Raw genomic sequence first — 23,038 nt, forward strand, 5'->3', positions numbered from 1 at the left:
TTTTGAAAGGTATGGCCCACCAGATGCTTGGATCGGCTTCATTTTTCGGCTCAACGCCTAAAATGAACTCAAGAATGGAATAGACGGCATGGATTGTCCTCATACATCAATGTGGGGTCCACACAAGTGGACCACCTCAATGGGGTGTGAACCAAGCTGATATTTGTGCTTTCATTTCAGTCCAGGGACGTCCCTGGACAGGGACGGCCTATGCATGTTGCCTGCACAAGGTGGGCCTTGCTCCTGTGGGCCACCAAATGGATGAACGGTAAGGATAAAACATACCTTAAGGTGGGGCCCATCCAAGTGGGTCACATGGCCACCCCATCACACACAAAGATAAATAAAGAAATAAATAAAAGAGAAGGAGAGAGAGATAGAGAGAGAAATGGGACACGCATGATGGAGGGACCCCGGCACTATGGGCCCTCCCTTGCATAATTTAAAACATACATCAAGTGGGTCCCAATACATGTGGGCCTACCAAATCAAGGATCAACGGTGGAGATCCCTTCTCCACTCAAATGGACGGTCCAGATGACCTCTTTCCAAGTTAGAAAATAAACGTCATGATGGGGTCCATGGAGAATGGCCCCATCATGGAATGATCATGAAGATCAAGATGGGCCATCGGCCACATCTTAAGGTCCCAAGTGAGATCCATACCATTAATCGGTAGGCCTCACTTGGTCCATCATCAAAACAAGAAAAACCTATCCTATAAGGCACCCACCGTCCGATCTTCTTGGTCCGCTGGAAAGCCGACCTCCTTGAGCTTCACTTTGATGGTGGGAGATGAAGATTCAAGGGCTAAGATGGAAGATTTGGGATGGGAAAGTGGGCCACACTACTCACTTCTCTTTTCTCTCCTTGGAAAAATGTGGACGTGTGAGGCTTATGGGTTGCTTGGAATTGGGTTGGGAAATGAGAAAGAGAGAGGGAGAGATGGGATGTAAAGAGAGGGAGTGATGGATGTGAGTGATGGGTGAGGTGATGTGTACTTGACTAGCATGGGTGTGTAAGAGAGAGGGTGAGAAAAGGTTGACTTTGGAGAGAGAAAGCATGGGTTGCTTGTACTTGACATGAGGTGATGGATGGGATTGATTGATGGGATTGATTTGACACATTGTAGAGATTCTCTTGGGATTGCAAACGCGCGGCGTTTTCTTCGAAATAAACGCCGGCTCACATCTTCCTGCCAGGGTATCGGATCGGTACAAGAGACGCGGCGTTAGAACCGCGACGACGGTGCGGTCCCAATGGTACAAGTCTTGTTTTAAGCCGACTCAAATCTACAGCATAAGGCTTAGGGTCGATCGCAACGTCGATTATTCGTCACAGGTCATCGAAATTCGACAGGAAGGATCGCGGGACTCAATGGAACAGAACGGACTAGGATACGGGTCTTACATAAGAAGATTGGACTGGTACCAATCATCCGAAAGATCAATGACAACGCTTATGTTGTTGATCTTCCAAATGACATGGCAATCTCACAGACTTTCAATGTCACGGACCTGACCAAGTATCATGAACTAGAGCATGACGAGAACTCGAGGACGAGTTCTTTTGAAGTGGAGGAGACTGATGTAGAGCGGGTCGCGGATAGTTACATGGCCAAGATGGATCAGAAAAGGCCCGGTCGACGACAGAAGTGATCCAGACCATCAAACCTTAAATCGGGCGTATCTTGCAATCCGGAATGAGTTATCTGACGTAAAATATATGATTTTGGGGTAGAACGAGCTACTGAAGCCAACCAACCCCGCTATGCCAGGTTGCGCAGCCCGAAATTGCGAAAAACCCCTGGATTGACGGTCGTTTCCCTGTTTTAATTTCGTTTTTACTATAAATAGTAAGTTTTAGTTTGATTATAACTCTTCATCCGTCGAGCTTTAGGAATTGCGCCCAACGTGAAAAGAGCTTAGAATAATTAAGAGAACGGTTTGGTGAAGCCAAATAGGACACTTACTATTTTTGGCCGAAAACCTTGCGCAATAGTAAACATCACGACCGTCTATAAATAGTAAGTTTACTATTTATAGTAAGTCGCGGATTCTAGGAGTTTGAGTTGTAGTTTGATTCTGATTTCTTTCTCATTGCTTGGTACCCCTATTTAAAGGGTTGTGAACTCATTTTTATTCATGAATTAATCAATTTTGAATTTCATAGAATTTATTTTTATTTTCTGCTTTCTTTCCTCGTGGCTTCGAGAAGTCTCTGTGAGGAGTCCAGAGAAGCTCCATGGATTCGGAGTAGTTATCCTCATCACGTTCATCCCTGCGTCACTTGTCTAGTCATTCATTGCCACGATTTCGTTGCGTGTGTCTGGTTGAAACGGAGGTTGCCTGATGGGCCGCAGAACCTTGTCGATTGTCAGGTTGGATCTAGGCCTTCGGTCGCTGGTGGTCCGGTGACTGGGACCTCGCTGGGGTCATTCTGGACGGTTTTCCTTGTTCTCGCCATTAGAGAGTGCTCTGTACCTAAAGAAAATGACTTTTTGTACTGTATCCCACAGACGACGCCGAACTGTTGATGCTAATTTCAGCTTGCCCCCTTAATAACCCTGAAACCTGCACAGGTAGAAGGGAAAAGGTGATCCTGGTCTTACTAGGGGATCCTCCGATGCTTAAGTCAGAATCTGTGTCTCTTTGAAAGGTTTTTGGGGTAAGAATTTATGCATATCTTTTACAATGGTCTTTGTATTTATAATGGCGTCGCACCCCGTAAGGCTTTCCTATTTTTTTAAGGGTAAATCCCGTATGAGCAGATTTCAATCTTTGAGGATCTGTAATCCTTGCTACCTCTAGATTCTCGGAGATCATTATCTTATCTTCCGAAGATCTCAGATAGAGATCCAGAGTTTTACTAGTCACCTTCCGGATATGGAGCGTTTATAGCTCAGCCAACGCTTATCTCTCCAATACTGTCATGCTGAGATAAGCTTTAAGGCTGATTCTCCACTTACTTTATTAGCCGACTCAATCCTTAAGTCGGACTGAAGTTTGGGCAACTATAGGGCCGACTAATCTTAACCTGTCGGTTTAGGCTTTTCTCTATGAGGCTTCAATTGGGCCTTGAGGTGCACTTTCTCCTTTTGAGGTTTCGCTTTACGGCTCAGGACGCTCAGGCTATAGTCGAGTCAGGGACCTCACGGTCTGAGCTACGTCTCTTCATCTAGCGTTCTTATGGATTTTGGGCTTTATCCAGACTCAGCATCCAACGAACCTGAGCCATTGCTTCACTAATCTTCCGCTTTTCTGGCTGACTCAAGGACTTGTCATATTTTTTCCCCAACAATTATAAAGGAAAACAGTTGGGAGAGAGATGCATACCCTTGATATTAACAAGGCCTACTATGATGATTATATTTAATCAACTCCAACAATTAGATATCACACCAAAACATAGGCATGGAACTTAAATATCAAGCCCATCCATTATTCACATGTACCAAGGAAAGGGAAATAGTTTGGAAGTTGAGCATTGCCCCATCTCCAATTGTATGGTCCACTTGAAATACTACCAGATGTGTTTTTTTGCGCTCTAGGCCTAATATGAGGTGTTATACCTAATGGTCGAAGTGAATTTTACATAAAACTATGGTGAGGCCTACATGACCCGGCAACCTCAACTAATTGTTGTTTCTGGTTAAAAGAAAAAGAAACAATCTTGGTCTTTCTCCCACATGTTGCCTAATGCTCCCATTTCCCTCTCACCTCCGGCCCTTTCTTTTCCATCTCTCTCTGACCTTTAACCAATTCCTCTCATCTGTCTTTCTGCACCTCAACTGACCAAGCCTTGATCAGCTTGCAACAGCGAGGTCTTCGTCCAGTAGCATTGTCGATGATTGGAGCAGGTTCACCCCTCTTTCTCTTTCTCCCTTGAAAGTGAGGCCCACTAAATGCATGTATTAGATGTCAGAAGGAAATATGTCAGAGGTATATTTGGGGCCCACCAAAATGTATATTTATAAAATTTCATTCGGGCTCAGGCCTGGGTGGGGCTCTGTATAAACATTTTACTGGAAGCCTAAATAGTCCAGCATGATGTTGAGGGTCGAATATTGCATATCAGACCCCAGTTATTACCAGGATTTACAAACATAGTATTGTTTAACAGCCTGATTTAATCATGTTTGTGATGCAGGGCGTATTCACGAGCACAGACTGGAAAGGATGCTAAAAGCATGGATTTAAAGCTCAGGCATCACCAAGGCAATGGACGGGACCCCATGGGACCATGAACGAGGATTTACACATCAGAGATCAGAGAAATTCCAGTTACTCACTTCAAACAGGCCTGAAAGACATCCAGAATGCAGGATCATGGGGTTCCCACCATCTGATTGGCTCCAAACTTTATATGAGGCCTGATGATCATGAATTAACCGTACGCATCAAAAATCAGCCATTGGATCACTGTGGAAGTGGCTCAACGGATAGAGCAGCCTCTTAAAACCTCAAGTGGGGCCCACCTAATCTCTGGATGCGCTTCAGTTTTGGACTCAACATCTTAAAGTGAATGGGGAAGAAGATGGACGGAGAGGATTGTATAGATTCATCACGAGTGGACCCCATTGACATCGCCAGTGCACAGTGCGTAAGTGCACTCGATGTGCACCGAATCAACCCGATCGGGTCAGCGCCGCTGACCCGATCCTTCTCGCATACGGAGAACAGCGGGCGGACATTGTTCATCTGTTTTCGTGTAGTGGGCCCCATCAATCACAGGTTTCGACAATCAGAGCCGTCCATATGCTCTGCGAGGTGACCAACACCGTCGCCTAGCTTTCCTTTTTGGCCCATGCACACACACAGAGGCAGATTTCATGTAAACGCAGGAATGGACGGTGGGAACAAAGATCGCATGGGCCACACCGAATCTAACATAAAACCAGCCGAATCTTACTAGTTTTTCGACGCGAATCGAATGGTCGGAGTGGATTTTACACACGGCATCAATCAGCGGTTCGCCGACCTTCACAATGCCCGACTGCGCGAGCTCTGTTCGCACAGGAAGTTGCGGTCGATCCAGGTGGGCCATCATCGCTGATCAAAACAGTGATCCGGACCGTCTATTGTCTAGAGGGGCCAAAACCGTCCATAGGGACGTTATCTATTTGGAAAGAATGTGAGGGAAGTGGAAGTCTTTTTCTTCCGTTTTCTTGGCTGCGGAAACACCTACGCACCTGCCTTGTTGTGTAAGGAGTCTTCCGGCTCGTGAAACTTTCGCAGGGAGTGCAGAAATCCTTCCCCGACGACAGTTTTATAAAGAGAAAACATAGAAGAGAGGGACCGAGGGGGTGGTTGGCTGCTGGCAGCGTGTGGAGGAAAAAAAACGGAAGCAAAGAAGAAGAGTTTAGCTTTTGCTGGACGTCAGGGAGGGAGAAAAAGAAACAGAGATTGGCTGGAGGCTTTGGTTGGAACAGGGGGCTGAAAACGAGAGAGAGAGAGAGAGAGAGAGAGAGAGAGAGAGAAAAGATGAGAGAGAAAAGATAATAAGTTTTTTTCTTCTTTTTTTTTTATTTTTCGTTTTCTTTTTCTTTTTATTTGCTTTGAGTTCAAGCCATTCATGTCTGGCTGAAACTCTTAGCTAGGGCTAAGAGGTGAAGCTTGTAGCGTGATGGGAGACTGTTATTATGCCTTTTATTTAGACTGAATTGAATTTTGATTTAATTTTATTATGAGAATATTTGTAGTCTTTAATGGCCTGTTGTGACTGACATTACAATGGGTTTGCAATGGCTTTGAGTATTTCTTTTTTCCGTATTTTGATTGTGACGTTAGGAAGCCCTGTTGTTCGCCATCGTCTCTTGGACATGGCTGGATGGTGGTATCCTTCCTAACCTTCACAATCATCTGATTGGTTGGTAATTGGTTTAATTCTGTTGTTTGCTCTGTCTCCTGGGCATGATTTGATGATAGAATCCATTCTGATTCATATTCCTTTCATCACATGAAGACTAAATCAAGTAGGTTCAGTTTGATTTCCATGAATGTTAATGCAGGCATAAGATCTCCCTGATCCCTACAAGTGGATCCTCTGAATCCCTAGTTTCCTTCCTCTGAATTCCTTCAGTTTTACATTAATCTCTTACCATTATTCATCAATTTATATTTGATTTAGATTGCATCTTAGGCTAGTTCTATTTCTACCTAGTTTCAGGAAACGTACAAGTTTCAGTCCCTGTGGATTCGACCTCGGTCTTACCGAGTTTATTACTACATCACAACCCTATACTTGGGGAGTGAACACATGAGCCTAGCTTGGAAACTGTGGGGCGGTGTAAGCCTAACCTGCCTGAGTTAAAAAAAATCCTCTGGACCCATACCTTTTTTACTGGCAGGCACGCTCTTGTTCTTTTATGGAGCCATGGGGATATTTATCTGAGATCTACCCTGGCCATTAGATGTGTAATACTATCTCAGGAAAAAAGGTGAAAAAATTAGAATGCCCCCTGATTCAGGTGGGCCATACAAAGGGTAAATGTGCGAGGGATACGCTTGATATTTAGATTGCCTACCATGATGATTATATAAAATCCACTCCAACCATTCCAACCATTAGACACCCCCACTAAAACCTAGGCTTGAGTTAAAATCAATAGGACTATCAAGGAAACAGTTGAGAGTGTGAGCATGCCCTATGCAACATGTGGTCCGTTTGAAACATGTATGGGGCTAATTTTTGGGCCATGGCCCTAACATGGTGTGACACACCTAATGTCTGGGTGGATCTCACATTAACACCAAGGTGGAGCCCACTCGAGCTACCCACCCGCTTTCCCAAAATTCATAGCAAATAATTACTTCTCTGTGTAGTAATGTGGTGCTATGTACTAAAATCTCTTATTGAATGCCCCCCTTTATTTTTAAGAGTCCACCTTGATGTGCATGTGAGATCCACTCCAACCATAATATGTGTAATGTTGCTTTAGGCCCATAACACACACACACACACACACAAAAAACTGACTGACCCATAATTCAAGTGACCCATACCAATGAGAAAATTAGGAGAGATAACAACAAACCTAACTATTTACAGGCCTATCTTCCAACCATTAGACACTTAAGCTTGGGGTCCAAATATTAGGCCCCTTGCTTAATAAGTTGGCCACATGAGGGATAACAATTTAGAGGGTGAGCATGCACGGTATACTATTTCCAACTGTGCGATCTAATTAAAACACGTGTACGGTTGATGTTTGATGCCATAGGCATGATGGTCTGGGTGGATCTAACATCAAAACCAACTGGGTTCTAAAAGTCTGATTGCATGTTGTCCCTGTCTGAACAGAAATTGGCCCAGGCAGGGGCTCTATGGGGCCTGACATGACCTATGGGTTTTCCTCACACCCTTCATTCATATGTTTAAACTATTTTAATATATAAGCCTAAAAATGAGGCAGATCCAAGACTCAAATGGGCCACACCACAGGAAGCTGCCGTGCTAATGATGATCACTGTTGAAATCTTCCAAAGGCCTCGCGGTTGGATGTCAAATAACCATCACAATGGGCCAGCTGGTTATTTATCATGAGATCATTTTCCCTCCATCACTACCAAGAAAATAGTGTGTTCGACTTGGGCCACTATGGTTCGATTATCTGAACCGTTTATTATCATAAATAAGTTATTCACACATGGTCATGTTCAACAACGATCCTAACTGTTGATATCTAGAACTAAACAAAACCCATCTAAAATCTTCTTTGATTATTCTATGGCCTGCATAACATAGAGTTCATCAGACGGTCCTGATATGGGGTCCACCGTGATGTTTATGATAATTCGACCACGGTGGGCCACCAAATAAGTGGTCCTAATCACATGCGCTACTGCGATATGGACAGTTCAATTGTGCGTTAGAAATCAGGGCCACAAACTGGGCCCAATGAACTGACGGTCATGATGGCTGTTCCACTTCACAATGGACTTGGTTTTGTCTACAAAACAAGGTGGCCCATCATGGTCAAAGGGCTGTTACTGGCCTGGGTGGGGCCTGGCTGATGTCTTTTAACAGTAAAACCTAGGTCCGAGCCAGACCGGGCCTGTGACATGCCAAAACAAGCAGGCCTCAATCCGCTCTGACCCGGAGCCATTCACCCACTTTCCTGCAAGATCTGGGCTGTTCGTTAGGTGGGCTCCATCATCATGCATGACATGTGATAAAATTGCCATTGAAATCCATGCTTGGGATCTGCATATTGGCAGATTTGGTTTGGACGTAATCCTGCTACGTGTCATGCAGAGAGATGGCTCTTCCGGATCATGTCCGTCTCTCATTTTGTTCTATGTGAGCCTAGCTGGGCCTTTTGAGCTAGGCCCATCAAAGGCCTACTGACCTGACCCATTCAACTCCTGACTCGGCCCATTACTGTCTAAGCTTAATGCGATTCAAGAACTATCCAAATAGGGTGATTGAACGTCTACCACAAAAAACAACAGTGATTGAACGTCTACCGTTAAAAACTTCCTAATGCCCACTGGCCCCGAGAAGTTTTAAATGGTGGTAGTTCAATCATCACTATTTCAAGTGGTGTGGTCTAACTGAGATTTGAATCTGTCTTATTTTTGGATTCAAGCCCTAAAATGATATAGAAAAATGGATGGACAGCGTGGATAAAACACATACATCATGGTGGGCCCGCAGAACTTTCTGAGCACCGACCAGCACCAACTCCGGTAGTGGAGGGGTCAGTACTTACTACGGAACCCTCGCCCTACTGATCAAAAGCTCGTGTAGCCCAAACCATGTAAAATCATTATGAAATATTTTGGGCCCCACAAGCAATCTGGAAGCTCTTTGATGGTGGAATTTCCATCCCAATGTTACTTGCGTGTGGCCCACCCAAGTTCTCTGTCATCATAATTTCTAGTGTCCAAGAGAACATGATGGGGACCACATGATGGACTGATTAGATGTCATGCACACGTCATGGTGAGTCCCACACACATTGCCTTGTACGTTAAGCTAACCTTAGCGTTCAAGCTCCGTAGTAGGCCAACTCGACTCGTTCGACTCGGTCCGATCGGACTCGACCCAAACCGAATGGGTGAGTTCCAGACACCTATTTCTTTGTGATCATCATCAGACAAGGCTTAGTTCTTTTATTTCTCACCATGTTTAGAGTGTGGTATCCTGGATTCATCTATTATTGGGGCACATATTATCAGCAACTGAAATTTTCTTATCTCTTGAGAGTATGGTCACTTTACTAATTGAATCTTGACATTTTCTTCTTTCAGGTGCCATTTACCAAATTTATATATTGGAATGGAATACATGCCGACACACAGTTTTAAACTCGGTGGATATGTGAAATTCATGCTTTTTGACATCATGCAGTTGTGATTTTATAATGGTAACAGATTCATAAATTTGTTTAGTTAATTCACTATTCACTTATTTTGTGGATTATGGTCCTTGTATAAGTTGATGTGGAAGGGAGATGCATAAAGGCTCTAATATATGTGTTAAAATCTTTAATACATAATGAGTTGACATATGCGCTGAGTCAACCTGTCCCAGGCTCATGAAATACGCGTCAAATGCTAGTTTCATTTGAGCAAAGGCGAATCAGGGAATTGCCTGCTGCATATTATATTCTTTCGTGTATTTGAAGGACAAGAAATAAGTAGCTTTGGTGAGCTGTTTGTGTGTTCTAATTTCTAAATGAAGTGAGGGTGGATGTTCATGAGTTGGACCTGAAGTTGTGTTCTAATTTCTAAATTGACACGACTCGTCAAGAACTGAGTGAGTCATGCTGGCCAGCGAGTTTCTGTGAAACCTGGCTTGGAATCTCATTGAACCGAGTTGACTCAACCATGTTGAGTCGACCCACCAAATTTTAGTGAACTGCATCTCTCCGTAAGTATGAAAAGCTTTTCATACAGATGGATACTCCAAGGTCTGTTGATTTTTATGGATTTTCTCTTTGTTTCATGCACAATTCCTACGGTTTGGAAGATTACTTTACTTTTTTAAAATGTAATTTTCGTGACTTCTCTTCCTACGGTTTTCATGTGCAATTCCTACGATTTTTATAGTAGAGATATTTTTCTTTTCTCAAGTTTGATACTAGATTCGTACGTCTCCATCTTCAAGCAAATTGATGGGTTTGATCTCGTTGCATGGAATTGCATGATCTCTAGATACATCCAATGGTCCATCTCGACGATGCCTGTTGCCTTTTTGATGAAATGCCTGACAGAAACAATCACTTTAGAAAAAGCCTATTTGCGAGATGTGGAGGGAAAGTATTCAGTTGAATGTTTTTTTTTTTTTTTTGTTTTTTTCCGCGTGAATTGGCTTCAAGGTGTTTATTGTGTGACATGCAGTAATTCTATTGGCATCTGACTAAAAGTCCTTTTTTCCTTGAAACAGGATCTTCTGTATTTGGGCAGAAGCCTGGCTTTGGAGGCTTTTGATCAACTCCCAACTCAAACAAGTCCTTTTGGTAGTGCATTTCAACAAGCACAGTCAGCATTTGGAAGATTTATTTCCTTCTCATCTTAAGGTTTTCTTTGGTCTCTGTGTGGTCACAACAAGGGATACAAATTGTTGTCTTTCAGATTCAAGATCTAGTGGATGATACTCAGAAATTGAAAGTCTGACAGTAACGTTCCTGTCAAATCTCAGATGCTCCTCTTGGAAGCAAGGGAAGATTCTTCACTAAATGACAAAACCATTGACTCATTTGACGGGAACAATTCTGCATCTTGTTAATGCCTGTGTTTAATGGTGATTTTCAAACCATCTTACAGGGGAATTCTACCAACAAGCTTCAGTTCTGCGTTGAAGGTGGTTTGTTTGTTAGATTAGTACTTCTATATTAGTTTAAGCTTTTCTGGTATTGATTTTCAGGCTCCTAAAGTTCTGAAGTTAATATCGAATGATGGTTCTATGCTTCAGGTGACCCCACCATTCAGTCCAAACAGGTTCTAGAAGTTGTTTTCATCAATTTAGGGAACAACCCATTTGATATTTTTGAGGAATTTTATCAAGTTGGTCAGCCTTGAAAATCAAGCTATTGAATTATTAGCCTTTTTAAAAAAAAAAAAAAGTCTTCCTCTGTTTTTTTTTTTTTTCCCCTTTCCCCTTGTTTCAGAAGTGGGTCTCTCCCAAACTTCCCACAAACTGTTGGGAAAGTTGATAATTCAGAAAATCAGGCTGTTTTCGTGGATAAATCTAAGAGCTATTGTTCCTTCAAATCAGATGTCAGTCTTAGAGATCACTTTGGAGCTTGATTTATCAATCAACTTGGAGAGAAGTTTGGAATTTTGATTGGAGCTAAATATGAAATCAGTTTTGAAAAATCTCATTGATTAGCTCAGAACTGAGCTAAATATGGTTTCTGTCTTGTCATTTGATGCTTCTTTTGACCTTGGTTGCATGATCCTTCTAACTAGATGCACTTCTGCTTTGGGCTCACACTCCACTTCCTCTTGTTTATACTTGCTAACATTTAAACAGACCCTTCGGCCTTCTCCCATTCCTGCACCTGAATCTGTTGTGTTGATTCTTCTTGCGATTATTGTTGTGCAGAGAGGATCTGAGGACAGTGAAAAACTGGCTTTACCCACAGTGGGTGAGGTATATGACCAAGAGTTTGATGAGCCACCACCCCCTGGACTTGAAGAGGAATCTAGACCGCTCAATCTACTTCATCATAGCAAATTCCGACCAGTGAAATTGAATGAGTGTATTTCTAAGATTGGCAAGTATGTTGCCTTGGCTCTGTGCAGACAGAAGTTGCATGATGATGTGCTTAGCAAATGGAGAGCTTCTCACGTTGATGCTGCTCTTCTCACGTTGATGCTGCTTTTGCAGTTGAGTTTTTGCTGAGTGGTTTTTTATTGGGTTTTTAAATGAAGAAGCTGAAAAGCTCTTCTTCTTTTTTTTCTTTATTTCTCATGAAAATGGTGGTTCTAGTGTGAGAATTTTAGGTGGGAGGTTTTCTTGTTGTGTTGAAATTGTTTCTCATTTGACTTTTACTTTTGTGTTTGTGTTGGTTTTGTGTATGGAATTTCATGTGGAAATTATTGGCTTTTGGGTTATGGTGGTTTTGGTATATTATGTTTGACAGTGCGAAGAGGGTAAGAGATTTTGAGAGTGAAAGAAAGGATGGAAAGGAGAGATTTACTGTTTTGGGAACCAACTTTGTTGGTTTTGGTATGGATGGAAAGCTCCAATGCAAACCTTCTTCTTCTGTCGTAAACTTTGAAGGTCACTTAGGTTCTCTTATTTATTTATTTATTTTTTTCTAGCTCCCTTCATGCATTAACTGTTTGCTAGGATCGTCTTGACACAGGTTTAATAATAAATTATATATGCTTGTTCGGATTTGCAAGAAATATAAAGCGCAGAAATGATGTGACGATAGCTACACATTGTGTGCATATCCCCATTTTTTCAAAACTAGTTGTGCTTCATAGAATTTCTCAATTGTTCTCACGAAAGCATTCTAATTTTTTTTTTTTTCATACGACATTTTTTGCTATGTTGATTTGTGTTGGCATTCAACCTAAAAGACAAGATGTTATACGTTTGCTGAACGGAAGTCCTTATTTGATGGCTCCAGAGGTATCTCTTTCCCCCGCTTCATCTTATAGTCTTATATAGTTATCCCTTTATATATGTATCTCATTATTAGTTTTACACCTGTCAATGAAAAAAGGAGTTTTTTAAAGTTATTCTTCGAAATCATGTGTTTATCTGTCTAATGGCCTCTACAGCTTAGTATTAATATGTGGATCTTGTTTTTTTATATTCTAAGGCACCAACTAAACTCTTCTGTGCCTTTGATTATGCATCTCTGTTTTTCATGTTGTGGATTGGATTTGTGTTTCTTTCGGATTTTTTTTTTTTTTTTTTTTTTTTTTTTTTTGAGAAGGCTGGATTCTGCTTCACATGAGAAATCTTTTTTTATGGTTTGATTTTTTTTAGTCAAGTGATTTTTCTTTAGTACTTTTTTTTTCTCTTTCTTTCTTTCTTTGGAGTGTGTGCGCCTTTTTTATTTTGGGAACGAATAATCAGTTCATATATGTTTGATTTTATACTAGGCAATTAATTTTCATTATTAGTTTTAAAATTTATGACTAACGCTGACGGCTAAAACGTTCGACGGCCAAAACTGTTGCCCTCAGCCGTTGGAAACGCCAATGGTTTTAGCCGTCAGGGAAGGTCATCGCGGAGTTACCTTGTTTTTTGGCAGTGGTTCCACAAGTTAATTAGTTTAGTTTGAGTAAATATACTTGCTATGTGTATAATTTTTGAGTGCCAGTTCATCAAGCATCACATGCTCCCCTTTCTACCCTTTTATGAGAGAGAGTCATTATTTAATGAGTTATGCAAATAGCTTTTCCACCTTTCATTGATTTCATCATCCTTATTATCTAGGTCCCTACCATTCCTCTCTTCATTTTTTCTAGCTTGAAGATACCTTTCTCACCTTCTCTTGTAAAGATCCTCAGATGCCTTGAGTTTAGCTTGATCACTTTCTACTCTTTTTAGTTTTTCTTTTTGGCATTTCTATGTTCTTAGTCTTTTTCAGTCCTTGAAACATGATTGTTTCTCACTGATGGGCTTGTGAACCTCATCATTCCACCAACTTTCCTTATAAGAATGGTTTTTCCCTCTTAAAACTAAAATGGCAGTTTTTTGAGTCCCACTACCTGAATCAGAATCCTGACCCATTGGACGCTAAAATGTGGACCAAACCTGGTTCTGACTTGGATCAGGTCCCATCTACTTGGTCATTGGGTCAATCCAATCTGTTTGCAGCTCTAGCCTCTGTCAGTTTTGGTACAATACCATTATTCCACTATTTCCACTCCTGCCATGCTCCCGGCCTCTTGCAGTCATTGTAATGTAGCGGCTTTGACTATTCTTTGTTGACCCAAATAAAATGGTATTCTTGTGTTTCAAGTGAAGATTCATCTCTAAATATGTGAATCACGCCCAAGTGTTGTCCTACTTGCATAGATATCTCAGGTTAACTCCATTATAAGTTTTGTATACGCATATATGGTATTTCTGGCTTGCCTTTCTCATTAACTTCTATTGTCTTGATTATTTAATTTGCCAATTTTAATATTATGATGGTTGGCAAGAATGCTAACTTGATTTTTAGCCTTTCTTTTTTAAAAAAATGTTGAAGATATTTGCAGGAGAGATTGAAGGGATCAATTATGGCACACTTGCCAACTGGCACACTAGTGTGGGATCTGCTAGGAGCCTTCTGATCCCCCCTCATCAGTTGCACAAGTGTAAGTGGAGTATGGGCTGTTTATTTGCTTTTTAATCTCCCATCTGATGAGTTGATTGGCCTGATTTATGGGCCAGGGCATGTTCACGGTTTGATGATTAGCACAGTTCTCACACAAGTGTGCCCAGTTGGCATTTGTCCCCATGATTCACCACTTCACAGCTCTCTCCTCACGAATCAGTGCTGCATTTCTCTTTTGTTCTTTACATTCTATTATTTTGTATTGGATATTCAATGGATCTGTCATCTCAGTGTTTTTACTATTGATTTTCATTTGCAATGGATCTGTCTTTTGTTCTCCTGCAATGGATGACATTGATCAGGTGCAGCCCATGGCCAAATATTGGTCGGGTGGAGAGGTATTTTTTTGGAAGATGAGGAGAGTGTAGAGCGTAGAGGCTGAAGGCGAGGCAAGACTTGTGTGCTTATGGTGAAGAAGTGAAGGGAAAAGTTGCCTTGGGTTGGAAAAGGGGGGAAAAAGAGAAGCCAGTAAAAGAGCACGTGGACGAAAGCACAGCATTGCATCATTTTAGAAACTTAGTTTCTGTAGTTGAATGTCGTCGCTTGGGTGAGAAAAGTTGGAAACTGAAACTGCCCATGTTTACTTCTTATCTGTAACCTTCCGTTGTGAATGAAGTGATTGAATATTGAGTTTTGAGGAAAAGGAAATGGGGATTTTATATGCTAACATTATTCCACGAAGAATGCAATACTGTTTTTTTGTTCTGTGGTTTACTACGTAGGAGCTCAACTGTCAACATTGCTTTGTACAGCCCACAGCTCAGTTGCTCTCACTTGGTCTTGAGTGGTCCATACATTGGCTACTGTAATAGGTTATGACAGACTGCCAGGTCATGTTGTCAATGGACGATGCCTTCTATCTCAATCTTGGTGATGCCTTCCATCTGTGACAACTCCTCGGGCTATCTCAATCTTGGATATGCTTCCCTCCCTCCCTATGCTATCCATCTCAAATGACACCGAACTGTCCAATTTGTGGCCTTCGCAATAGATGGTGGCAATAGGGAAGTTATAATGGTCAAAAGGAAAAAGGTCCATTTAAGTTGGTTTTTATGTTGTCAGCCATCCATTGCAGGACCATGGATGGATGGTTGGTCTGAATTCATTGATAGACTCATTGCAGTAGTGACAATGCTTGGCCGTCTCATCCTCTCATCCTCTGCTCCTCACATTTGGCCAGTTTTAAAAGAAACACAGATAGTTATTTTATTTTTAATTCCTTGTTAATCCAAGAGGCATGGGAATATTATAATGAGAGTGCATTGTGGAATCAATCGGTTGTGTATCTTCATTATGAAAACTGGAATTAATGAATTAAATAATTATCGTAGCCATTATCTTAAGCACTATCACAACTAATTGGGGAGAGAAATTGGCGTTGCTTCGAAAATGAATCAGTTGGAAGGCTGGGTCCATCGCAAGGCAGTGTTTTGGGTGATTGAAAGGGCTTTTGGCTCGTGTCTTGATGGCCCGCTTGGACTTATAACTTTATTTTTCTTTTTGTATTTTTTGCTGTTCTTTTGGCACAGTTTTTCAATAAAATCTTCATCCATTAAAAAGAAAGAAGAAAAAAAAAAAAAGTGGGGTCAGCTACACCAATTCTCTTTTGCCATTTTCATCTCATTATGGATCCCTGTCTTTGGATAAAATACTAGTCCTCAGTCGTTTTTTACTAACTCCACCTACATCCTTTTGAGACCTATACTTACTTCCCCTCGCACCGAAGTTATTATATTAAATCTATTCCATTTCTTGGTATGGAATTTCTGAGTATCTTTTAAAATTGAGGCTCTTTTTTTTTTTAAAAAAAAAGGTCCATTCGTCCACCAGTGCTTGTAGAACAAACTCTTGTGGGCCTACTTTGGTATGTATGCTATCAACCTATGAAGAAGGGTAGCCCACCATGAAATATTCAGTCTGATCCAGTCTTCATGTGGGTACCGTATTAAGTTGGAGGCGTTTGGATGGTTGCCAATTGCTTTCTATTATGGCCCACCTAACAATTAGATAGGCATGAACATCCCATCATTATGGTGGGATCTATTTAATGTCGGGTTTGATGGGCTCCACACGGGTATAAGCAGGTGGGCTCAGATTCAGCAGTGACCCTTTCAGAATAGAGGTCGGTACTGGTTGGTGCTCTGTGGGCCCCACCATGATGTGTCTTATTTATGTTGTTCATCTATTTTGCCAGCTCATTTTAGGTACGAGCACAACAACTCATTTTAGGGTATGAGCGAAAAAATAAGACAGATCGAAATCTCAGGTGGACCACGGCATAGGACTGTGAATGCTTAAGGCCAATTTGCAGTTACGGTCTAGGCTCAATCACAAAATTCAGGCCTGATCATCAAATGGGCCAGGAGACCACACGTTGTGGAGAATATGTCACACTTGTAATATATTTAGGGCCCGTTTGGGAGCGCGGATTTGGAATCCCTGTATTTGAAACCCCATTGGTTTGAAATCCTCTTGTTGTGTTTGGCACCCTGGGCTCAGAATCAACTTTAAACCAAAAGTAGCTATTCATGGTGTATTTAGGTGGGTTTGAATTTAATTACTAAATCAGCTTTAATATGTCTAATTAATGAACATATGTAACGTTTGACACAATGGTTGTAATAAGCCCACTGAAATATATACTTTGCCTAAAAATGATGAAATTCCAAGTGTCTCGAATGGGCCACAAGCACAAGATCACATCCGATTGACTAACCAACAATTTTTAACCGTCGATTTACATGACAATATTGGATGGATCATATTAAATTAATCATAGTGATGCAATTGATAATTTAATTATTTTGGGACATCATTAGTGGGCAATGTGTCCAATAGAGTAATAGTACACACATGTCACATATGCAACTATTGGAAGGATTTTGATGTAATCCAAGCTTTCAATGAACCCTATATCTGTATATGACCCCTTGAACCAAGCTGTAAGTTGTTGTATGTGTATAAAATAAATGGATGTATATGTATAAGTTGTGTATTTACTCTGTCCATCCGTTTTGCCGGATCATTTTATAGCATGGACTCAATACAAGTCTCAAATGGACTACACCATAAGAAGCAGTGGTCATTGAACTCCCACCGTTAAAAACTTCTCAAAGTCTAGTTGCCTGTTCCGAAACTTTTGTGGCCCATGAAAAAATATTTATAATGATCTTCCACCACTGTTTATTGTGGTGTGATCTACCTGAAATTTGTATATGGTTCATCTTTGGCCTATGCTATAAAATGATTTGGCCTAACAGATGACACAATATATAGATTAAGGTGGGCCCCGGGTCAGGGTCTCACTCACAACGTACGCTGGATCAGTTGCGTCCACGTGGAAGAAAAAAAGGAAATCAACATCTGATAGATAACTTTTGATTTACATATTATTACAACTAAATCCATAAATAAAAAATTTAAAAAAAAATTAAAAAAAAAAAGAAACAGAAAAAAGAAAAAAGGAAAAGAAAGAAAACAAAAAAGAAAAAGAATAAAAAAAAGTTGAGTAGTTACGCAGAACATCAACAAAATTCCTTGAAACAAGCGAGTGAAAAGCTGTTCGTCGATTTCATCTTCTTGGACCCAGATCACCGTAATGCCTTTCAATAAAAGATGATATTGGGGATGCGGGCAATCTTGTCCCGATCTTCTCCTCGTCCTCCGTAGCGCTCTTTTAAGAGTGGACACGTCCATATCCTTAATCTTTGAAGCATGGTGAGGTGTTGAAACTCCTCCGGTAGGGACCCTAAATTAGAACAACACCAGATCTCCATAGTTTGGAGGGCTCTGAGTTGCCGCAACCAACCACAAGGGAACGATGTCAGCTCATCACTTCCATAAACCTCCAAATGGTTAAGGTTGGGGAGGATGGGTAAGGGCCCACCCGATGGCAACCCGTCATTTCCTATTCTTAAACTCAGCTTCTGTAGGAGCGGTGGAAGATTACTGGGCAACTCCTTCAGCTTTGGACATTCTTGTATTTGTAATTCGAGGAGTGATGGCATAACCTCTCCATCTCCAATCAATTCCCACTCCTCCCAGTTTGACATGTTTTGGAAGAAGAGGGTCTGGAGCTTTGGGAATGACACGACACCACCACTTCCATCATTATTATCATCCCAACTAAACTCACCACCCACCTTTCTCACCTCTTCCATTCCCCAAATATCAAGGTATTTAAGGGAAGGTAGTTTCCCAAGACCTGGCAATTGTTTACACTTGTCACAAGAGAAGAGCATCACTTCGACTAGATTGGAGAACACTGGATCCTCTATCCACTTGGGAAGCTTCCAACCTCTGTATCCGTGTATATTCAACTTTTTCAAGTTTGTGTGGGGCTGCAGGATTTCAAGCACGTCCTCCATTCTCTTCACCGCATCATCATCCAACGCTTCATCACCTCTGTATTCATAGGATAGAGCATAAAGCTTCTGCTTCTTATACACTTCTGCCTCCCTTGCTTCCTCCCTGCTCTTGACTTTTTCCAACCCAATAATTTCGAGTCTTCCTTGAAGATGAAGATGATTGATCAGTTGTTTCACTTCTCCCCATTTACATCCTTCGATGCCACCCTCCACTATCAACTTTGTTATCGTCCGAAGGCTACTTAGCCTCCCTATGCCCTGCGGTAAGTACTTCAGCTCGTCAGTGCCTTCTAATCCTAGATGTCGCAGGTTAATCATTTTTCCCAACCCTTTCGGAAGTTTTTTTAGCTGCACACACCCATTGAGTATCAAGGTCTGTAAATTTCCACAATTACTCAACCCCTCCGGCAACTCCTCTATACCTGTGTGAGATAAATCAAGATATCTCAACTGCTTCAATTTTCCTACTGTTCCAGGCAATTTCTGAATGCTAGTGTGACTCAAGTCCAATGCCCTAAGGTGTCTGAAATGATTAAATAAATTGTTCGGCACCCTAGGCATGTAGATTCTTGAGTCGCATAGCAACGTCCGCAACTTGTTAGCCTTATACAAGGTGGGCCAAACTACAAAACTGCCATATAAAAAAGAATGGCGGAGATTGCTTGGGTTCAGCGAGGCTTGTTCTCTGATATCCACCAGTGAACATTCACTTCCTGCAACGGATTTTGCAAGATCATGAACTAAATCATGCATCTTGCACTTGACTATGTTCTTGTCATCGTCCAGTTCTGCATCTTGAAGCAACGAGCGTCTTAGTAAATCGTCAAAATACAGCCCACCAATTTCTTCCATATCTGTACTTCTGTCGGAGCGGATGAAACCTTGTGCCACCCATAACTTCACTGTCACATCCTTCTCTATCTTCCAATCTTTTGGGAAGACGGAGAAATATGCGAAGCATTGCTTCAAAGCAGGAGGCAAGTCATGGTAGCTGAGTAACAAAGCTGGTAAAACGCCTTGTAAGACATCACGTGAATTCCATATGTCGCTTTCCAAGACAAGATCCCACACCCTTCTCGTTCTTCTCGAGCACATGGCACTCCCTATTGTCTTCGCTGCGAGAGGGAGCCCTCCACACTTGTTTACAATTTCCCTTCCAATATCTTCCAACTCCGAAAGCTCTTCTGCACTCCGATGCTCGAGTACTCTGCGCCGGAACATTAACCAGCAATCATCATGAGATAAGACAGCTAGCTTGTGTTCGTGAGCCCTTCCCATAGCTAATGCAACGTTTTCATTACGAGTAGTTATGAGTATTCGACTCCCTGATGCACCAGCTTGGAAGGGAAGTTTAAGTTTGTCCCACTTCTCACTAGCTTCACACCAAATGTCATCAAGCACAATCAAGAATCTTTTTCCATGCAACATTTCACGGAGATGAAGTTGCAATTGGTCCAAGTTTAAGTTTTTACCCTCAAACTTAGTGTCTGCAGATTTTATAATTGATTCTGTAATCTGTTTCACATTGAAATCTTCAGAAACGCATACCCACATTCTCATCTCAAAATACCCCTTGACTTTCTCATCGTTATAGGCGAGTTGAGCAAGGGTGGTCTTCCCCAACCCCCCCATTCCAACGATAGAAATGACGACGAAGGGCACCTCATTCACCTCTCCACTACTCTCCCTCAGCAACAAGTGCAGGACTTCATTTTTGTCACCTTCTCTGCCAACAACTGACAGTTGGTCGACTAGGGAGCCTGTCTCTCGCTCTCCCCACCTCACTTCACTCTCCACTCTCTCCCTCTCCCCTCTATCTCCACTAAGATGCAATAGTTTCACCTCTTTTTTGATATCATCTAATCTACCCCTCACCTCCTTTATCCTACTCCCAATTTTGCAGCGTAACACGACATGATTGAAGCAGTTAACAGGCAACAGGAAGCTTGTTACCTTCTTCTTACTGAAACAGGACACACCATCTTCATCAGGTGCTTGTGATTTGGGAGCTTCCGTCATCCATTCATCTAGTATGTCATCCACATCGTAGGCCACATCTTTGAGATTCTCCAACCACTCCTTCACAGCTTCGTCCTTCACTCGCCGAGTTTCAGCATCTTTAAGTACTGCTTGGAGGAACTTGAACGTGCTGGAAAGCTTTTTGATCTCGTTGGTGACATCCACCAACGAAACCACCTTATCTTCAAGAACTTTGGCCAATTTTTCTATGGCAAGCGAGACCAGTGAATCAACCATGTTTTCTGTTTTTGGTAGTGATGGAAAGAATGGAGGAATTTGAGTTCAAAGAGGTGTGAATATAGGAAATGGGAAGGAGTTCGAAGATATGGAACAGAGAGAGAAGGGAGGAATTTGAGTTCAAAGAGGTGTAAATATAGGAAATGGGAAGGAGTTTGAAGATATGGAACAGAGAGAGAAGGGAGGAATTTGAAATAGGAAATGGGAAGGAGTTTGAAGATATGGAACAAAGAGAGAAGGGAGGAATTTGAAATAAAATTGGTTTAGAAATAGGAAATGGGAAGGAGTTTGAAGATATGGAACAGAGAGAGAGAGAGGATTTGTTTCAACTTATGCTAATGCTGAAGTTAAAAAACTAAAGAGTTTGATGAAAGGGTGGAAAATAGAAGTTTTGGGTTGGTGGAGACCTTAGAAGCAAGGATCGTTGAGGTCGTCCAATTGATTAATATTAAAGAATATAAATGGGAGGGATAAGAAGGAAAATGATAAGAATATAAAGATCTTCTGCTGCTTCTTTTAATGGGATAGCTAATGCCCGTAGAAGAACGAACAAAATAAGTAGCTTGATGTGAAAATGCCCATGCATCACACGGGCGGCCCACCCCGAGTGTGCCCCCGCATCCCATAGGTTATGCCACTTGAGTCCGGTATGAAAATAACCCTGCATTAATCACCCCCAGTGAGGAGTCTCAAACACGAGACCTTCCGCTCTGATACCACTTTGATACAGGACAATTAACCACCTGCTCTAAAAGCTTGAATTAATAGAGTATGGCGAATTAATCCCTCTATCTCATAGCCCAGGCCCCACATTGCATGGGTTATGACCTCGGCTGAACCCCCCTTGTGGGCCCCACTTCTCATAGGTTCCGCTTCACACTAGCCACTTGCTTCACATGGATGGGGCCTGCCTCACACGAGCCACCCACCTCGGTGTGTCCCCGTATTCCACAGGCTACCCCACTCAAGTCCGATGTGAAAATGCCCCTGCATTAGATTCATTACTTGCTCATACTAAGAAAGATGAGGATTCTATCTTCCTCCTATAATCTGCAACAAGAAGAAAGCCAATCTCTTTAAGTTTGTAATCAAATTTCCTTCCCATAGGGACACCACCAAACCATATTGTAGAGCCTTCCAAGCGTGGTTCACCACTCTTGAATGAACTTTCACCACTGGCCCATCACCCAACATCTCCTTCCATCCCCATCTACCCTCTGTTGATGGTGTCTCTTCCCCTAACCCTTTCAAGGTCTCTCCACCACCACATCCTGGTAGGATCGAAAACCTCCCTCACCATTAACCTCATTGCTACTGGACTTTCTGTAACTTTTAGAACCCCTCACCTTATTGGCTCTATGCCCCCGTCTTTACTTGTTGCCTCTTTCCTACGATTTGTGCTATACACCACCGCAATGCCAAAACGAGCACTCTAAATTGAGAGTCCTCCCCCCGAAGCTTTTGCTATTCAGTGCAGCCACACTTTTGGTTGCCTCACCTGGATGGAACCCATCCTAATGAACATAGATCCCAAATGATCAGGGACTTCCCGATCCGCTTAGTCACCACCTCCTTCACCATCCCTATTTTTCCAAAAACCTTAGAGAACTGCACCTTTGAGCACGCCTTAGAGAAATTTTCCACGAACAACATCGGTAACTCTAGTGAGAAACCATTCACACGACCTTCATTGCATATATGTGTAGTCGTTGCCATCTTTCGATGTGAGTCCAGCCTCCCAACCTCTCTCCTGGATTGGACTTGCCCACCTCAAGATCATTCCTTCCAACTGCCTTGAGGTCTTTTCTACTTGCCTCTCTTCCTTGATCACCAAGGATACTCTCATCTTCCTCCTTGTTCTCGCCTTGATCGCCACCTTTGACTTTCATGTCATCCTCAATGCAGTCGCCTCCTTCCTCCTAATTACCCCTTGCCTCAGTTGCCATGAAAAAAAATTAGGATTCTTTTGCAAGTTTGTTCCTTGATATGATAAACTTTTTAGCTGAATTTTATGAGAGAGGTTGGATGTCGTTGGAGTTGGGTGCTTCATTGATAGCTATAATATCTGAGAGTTGAAGGTGTTGAGTGCTTGCGGGACTTCGGGGCTATGAGTCTGATC

At 42.0% G+C, this 23,038-nt stretch overlaps 2 protein-coding genes and 1 long non-coding RNA gene across 3 annotated transcripts; 2 read left to right on the forward strand and 1 right to left on the reverse strand.

Moving 5' to 3' along the window:
- Nucleotides 1-9,017: 9,017 nt before the first annotated feature.
- LOC131250752 (uncharacterized) lies at nt 9,018-14,768 on the forward strand. Its single transcript, XM_058251042.1, has 5 exons — nt 9,018-9,061; nt 9,255-9,324; nt 11,554-11,837; nt 12,095-12,234; nt 14,599-14,768. Exons 2-5 carry the CDS (start codon nt 9,283-9,285, stop codon nt 14,676-14,678), a joined length of 546 nt encoding a protein of 181 aa, XP_058107025.1. The 5' UTR covers nt 9,018-9,061; nt 9,255-9,282; the 3' UTR covers nt 14,679-14,768.
- On the forward strand, nt 9,927-11,050 carry LOC131250756 (uncharacterized). The gene is made up of 2 exons (XR_009173437.1): nt 9,927-10,465; nt 10,581-11,050. It is a non-coding gene; the product is annotated as an uncharacterized LOC131250756 (long non-coding RNA).
- A 3,133-nt stretch (nt 14,769-17,901) lies between the features above and the next one.
- Nucleotides 17,902-21,127, reverse strand: LOC131251853 (disease resistance protein RGA2-like). Its single transcript, XM_058252847.1, has one exon. It carries the CDS (start codon nt 20,917-20,919, stop codon nt 17,902-17,904), a length of 3,018 nt encoding a protein of 1,005 aa, XP_058108830.1. The 5' UTR covers nt 20,920-21,127.
- Between the last annotated feature and the right edge of the window lie 1,911 nt (nt 21,128-23,038).

This window comes from Magnolia sinica, chromosome 7 (assembly GCF_029962835.1).
Source record: "Magnolia sinica isolate HGM2019 chromosome 7, MsV1, whole genome shotgun sequence".
Lineage (NCBI taxonomy): Eukaryota > Viridiplantae > Streptophyta > Magnoliopsida > Magnoliales > Magnoliaceae > Magnolia > Magnolia sinica.

Excerpts from the sequence above, each read along its gene's own strand:
- LOC131250752 (XM_058251042.1), top strand. The coding sequence starts at position 9,283 with ATGGAATACATGCCGACACACAGTTTTAAACTCGGTGGATAT. Across the intron at positions 9,325-11,553 it reads GTTTTAAACTCGGTGGATAT|AGAGGATCTGAGGACAGTGA; the intron begins GTGAAATTCATG and ends ATTGTTGTGCAG. Across the intron at positions 11,838-12,094 it reads ACGTTGATGCTGCTTTTGCA|TGCGAAGAGGGTAAGAGATT; the intron begins GTTGAGTTTTTG and ends TATGTTTGACAG.
- LOC131251853 (XM_058252847.1), bottom strand. The coding sequence starts at position 20,919 with ATGGTTGATTCACTGGTCTCGCTTGCCATAGAAAAATTGGCCAAAGTT.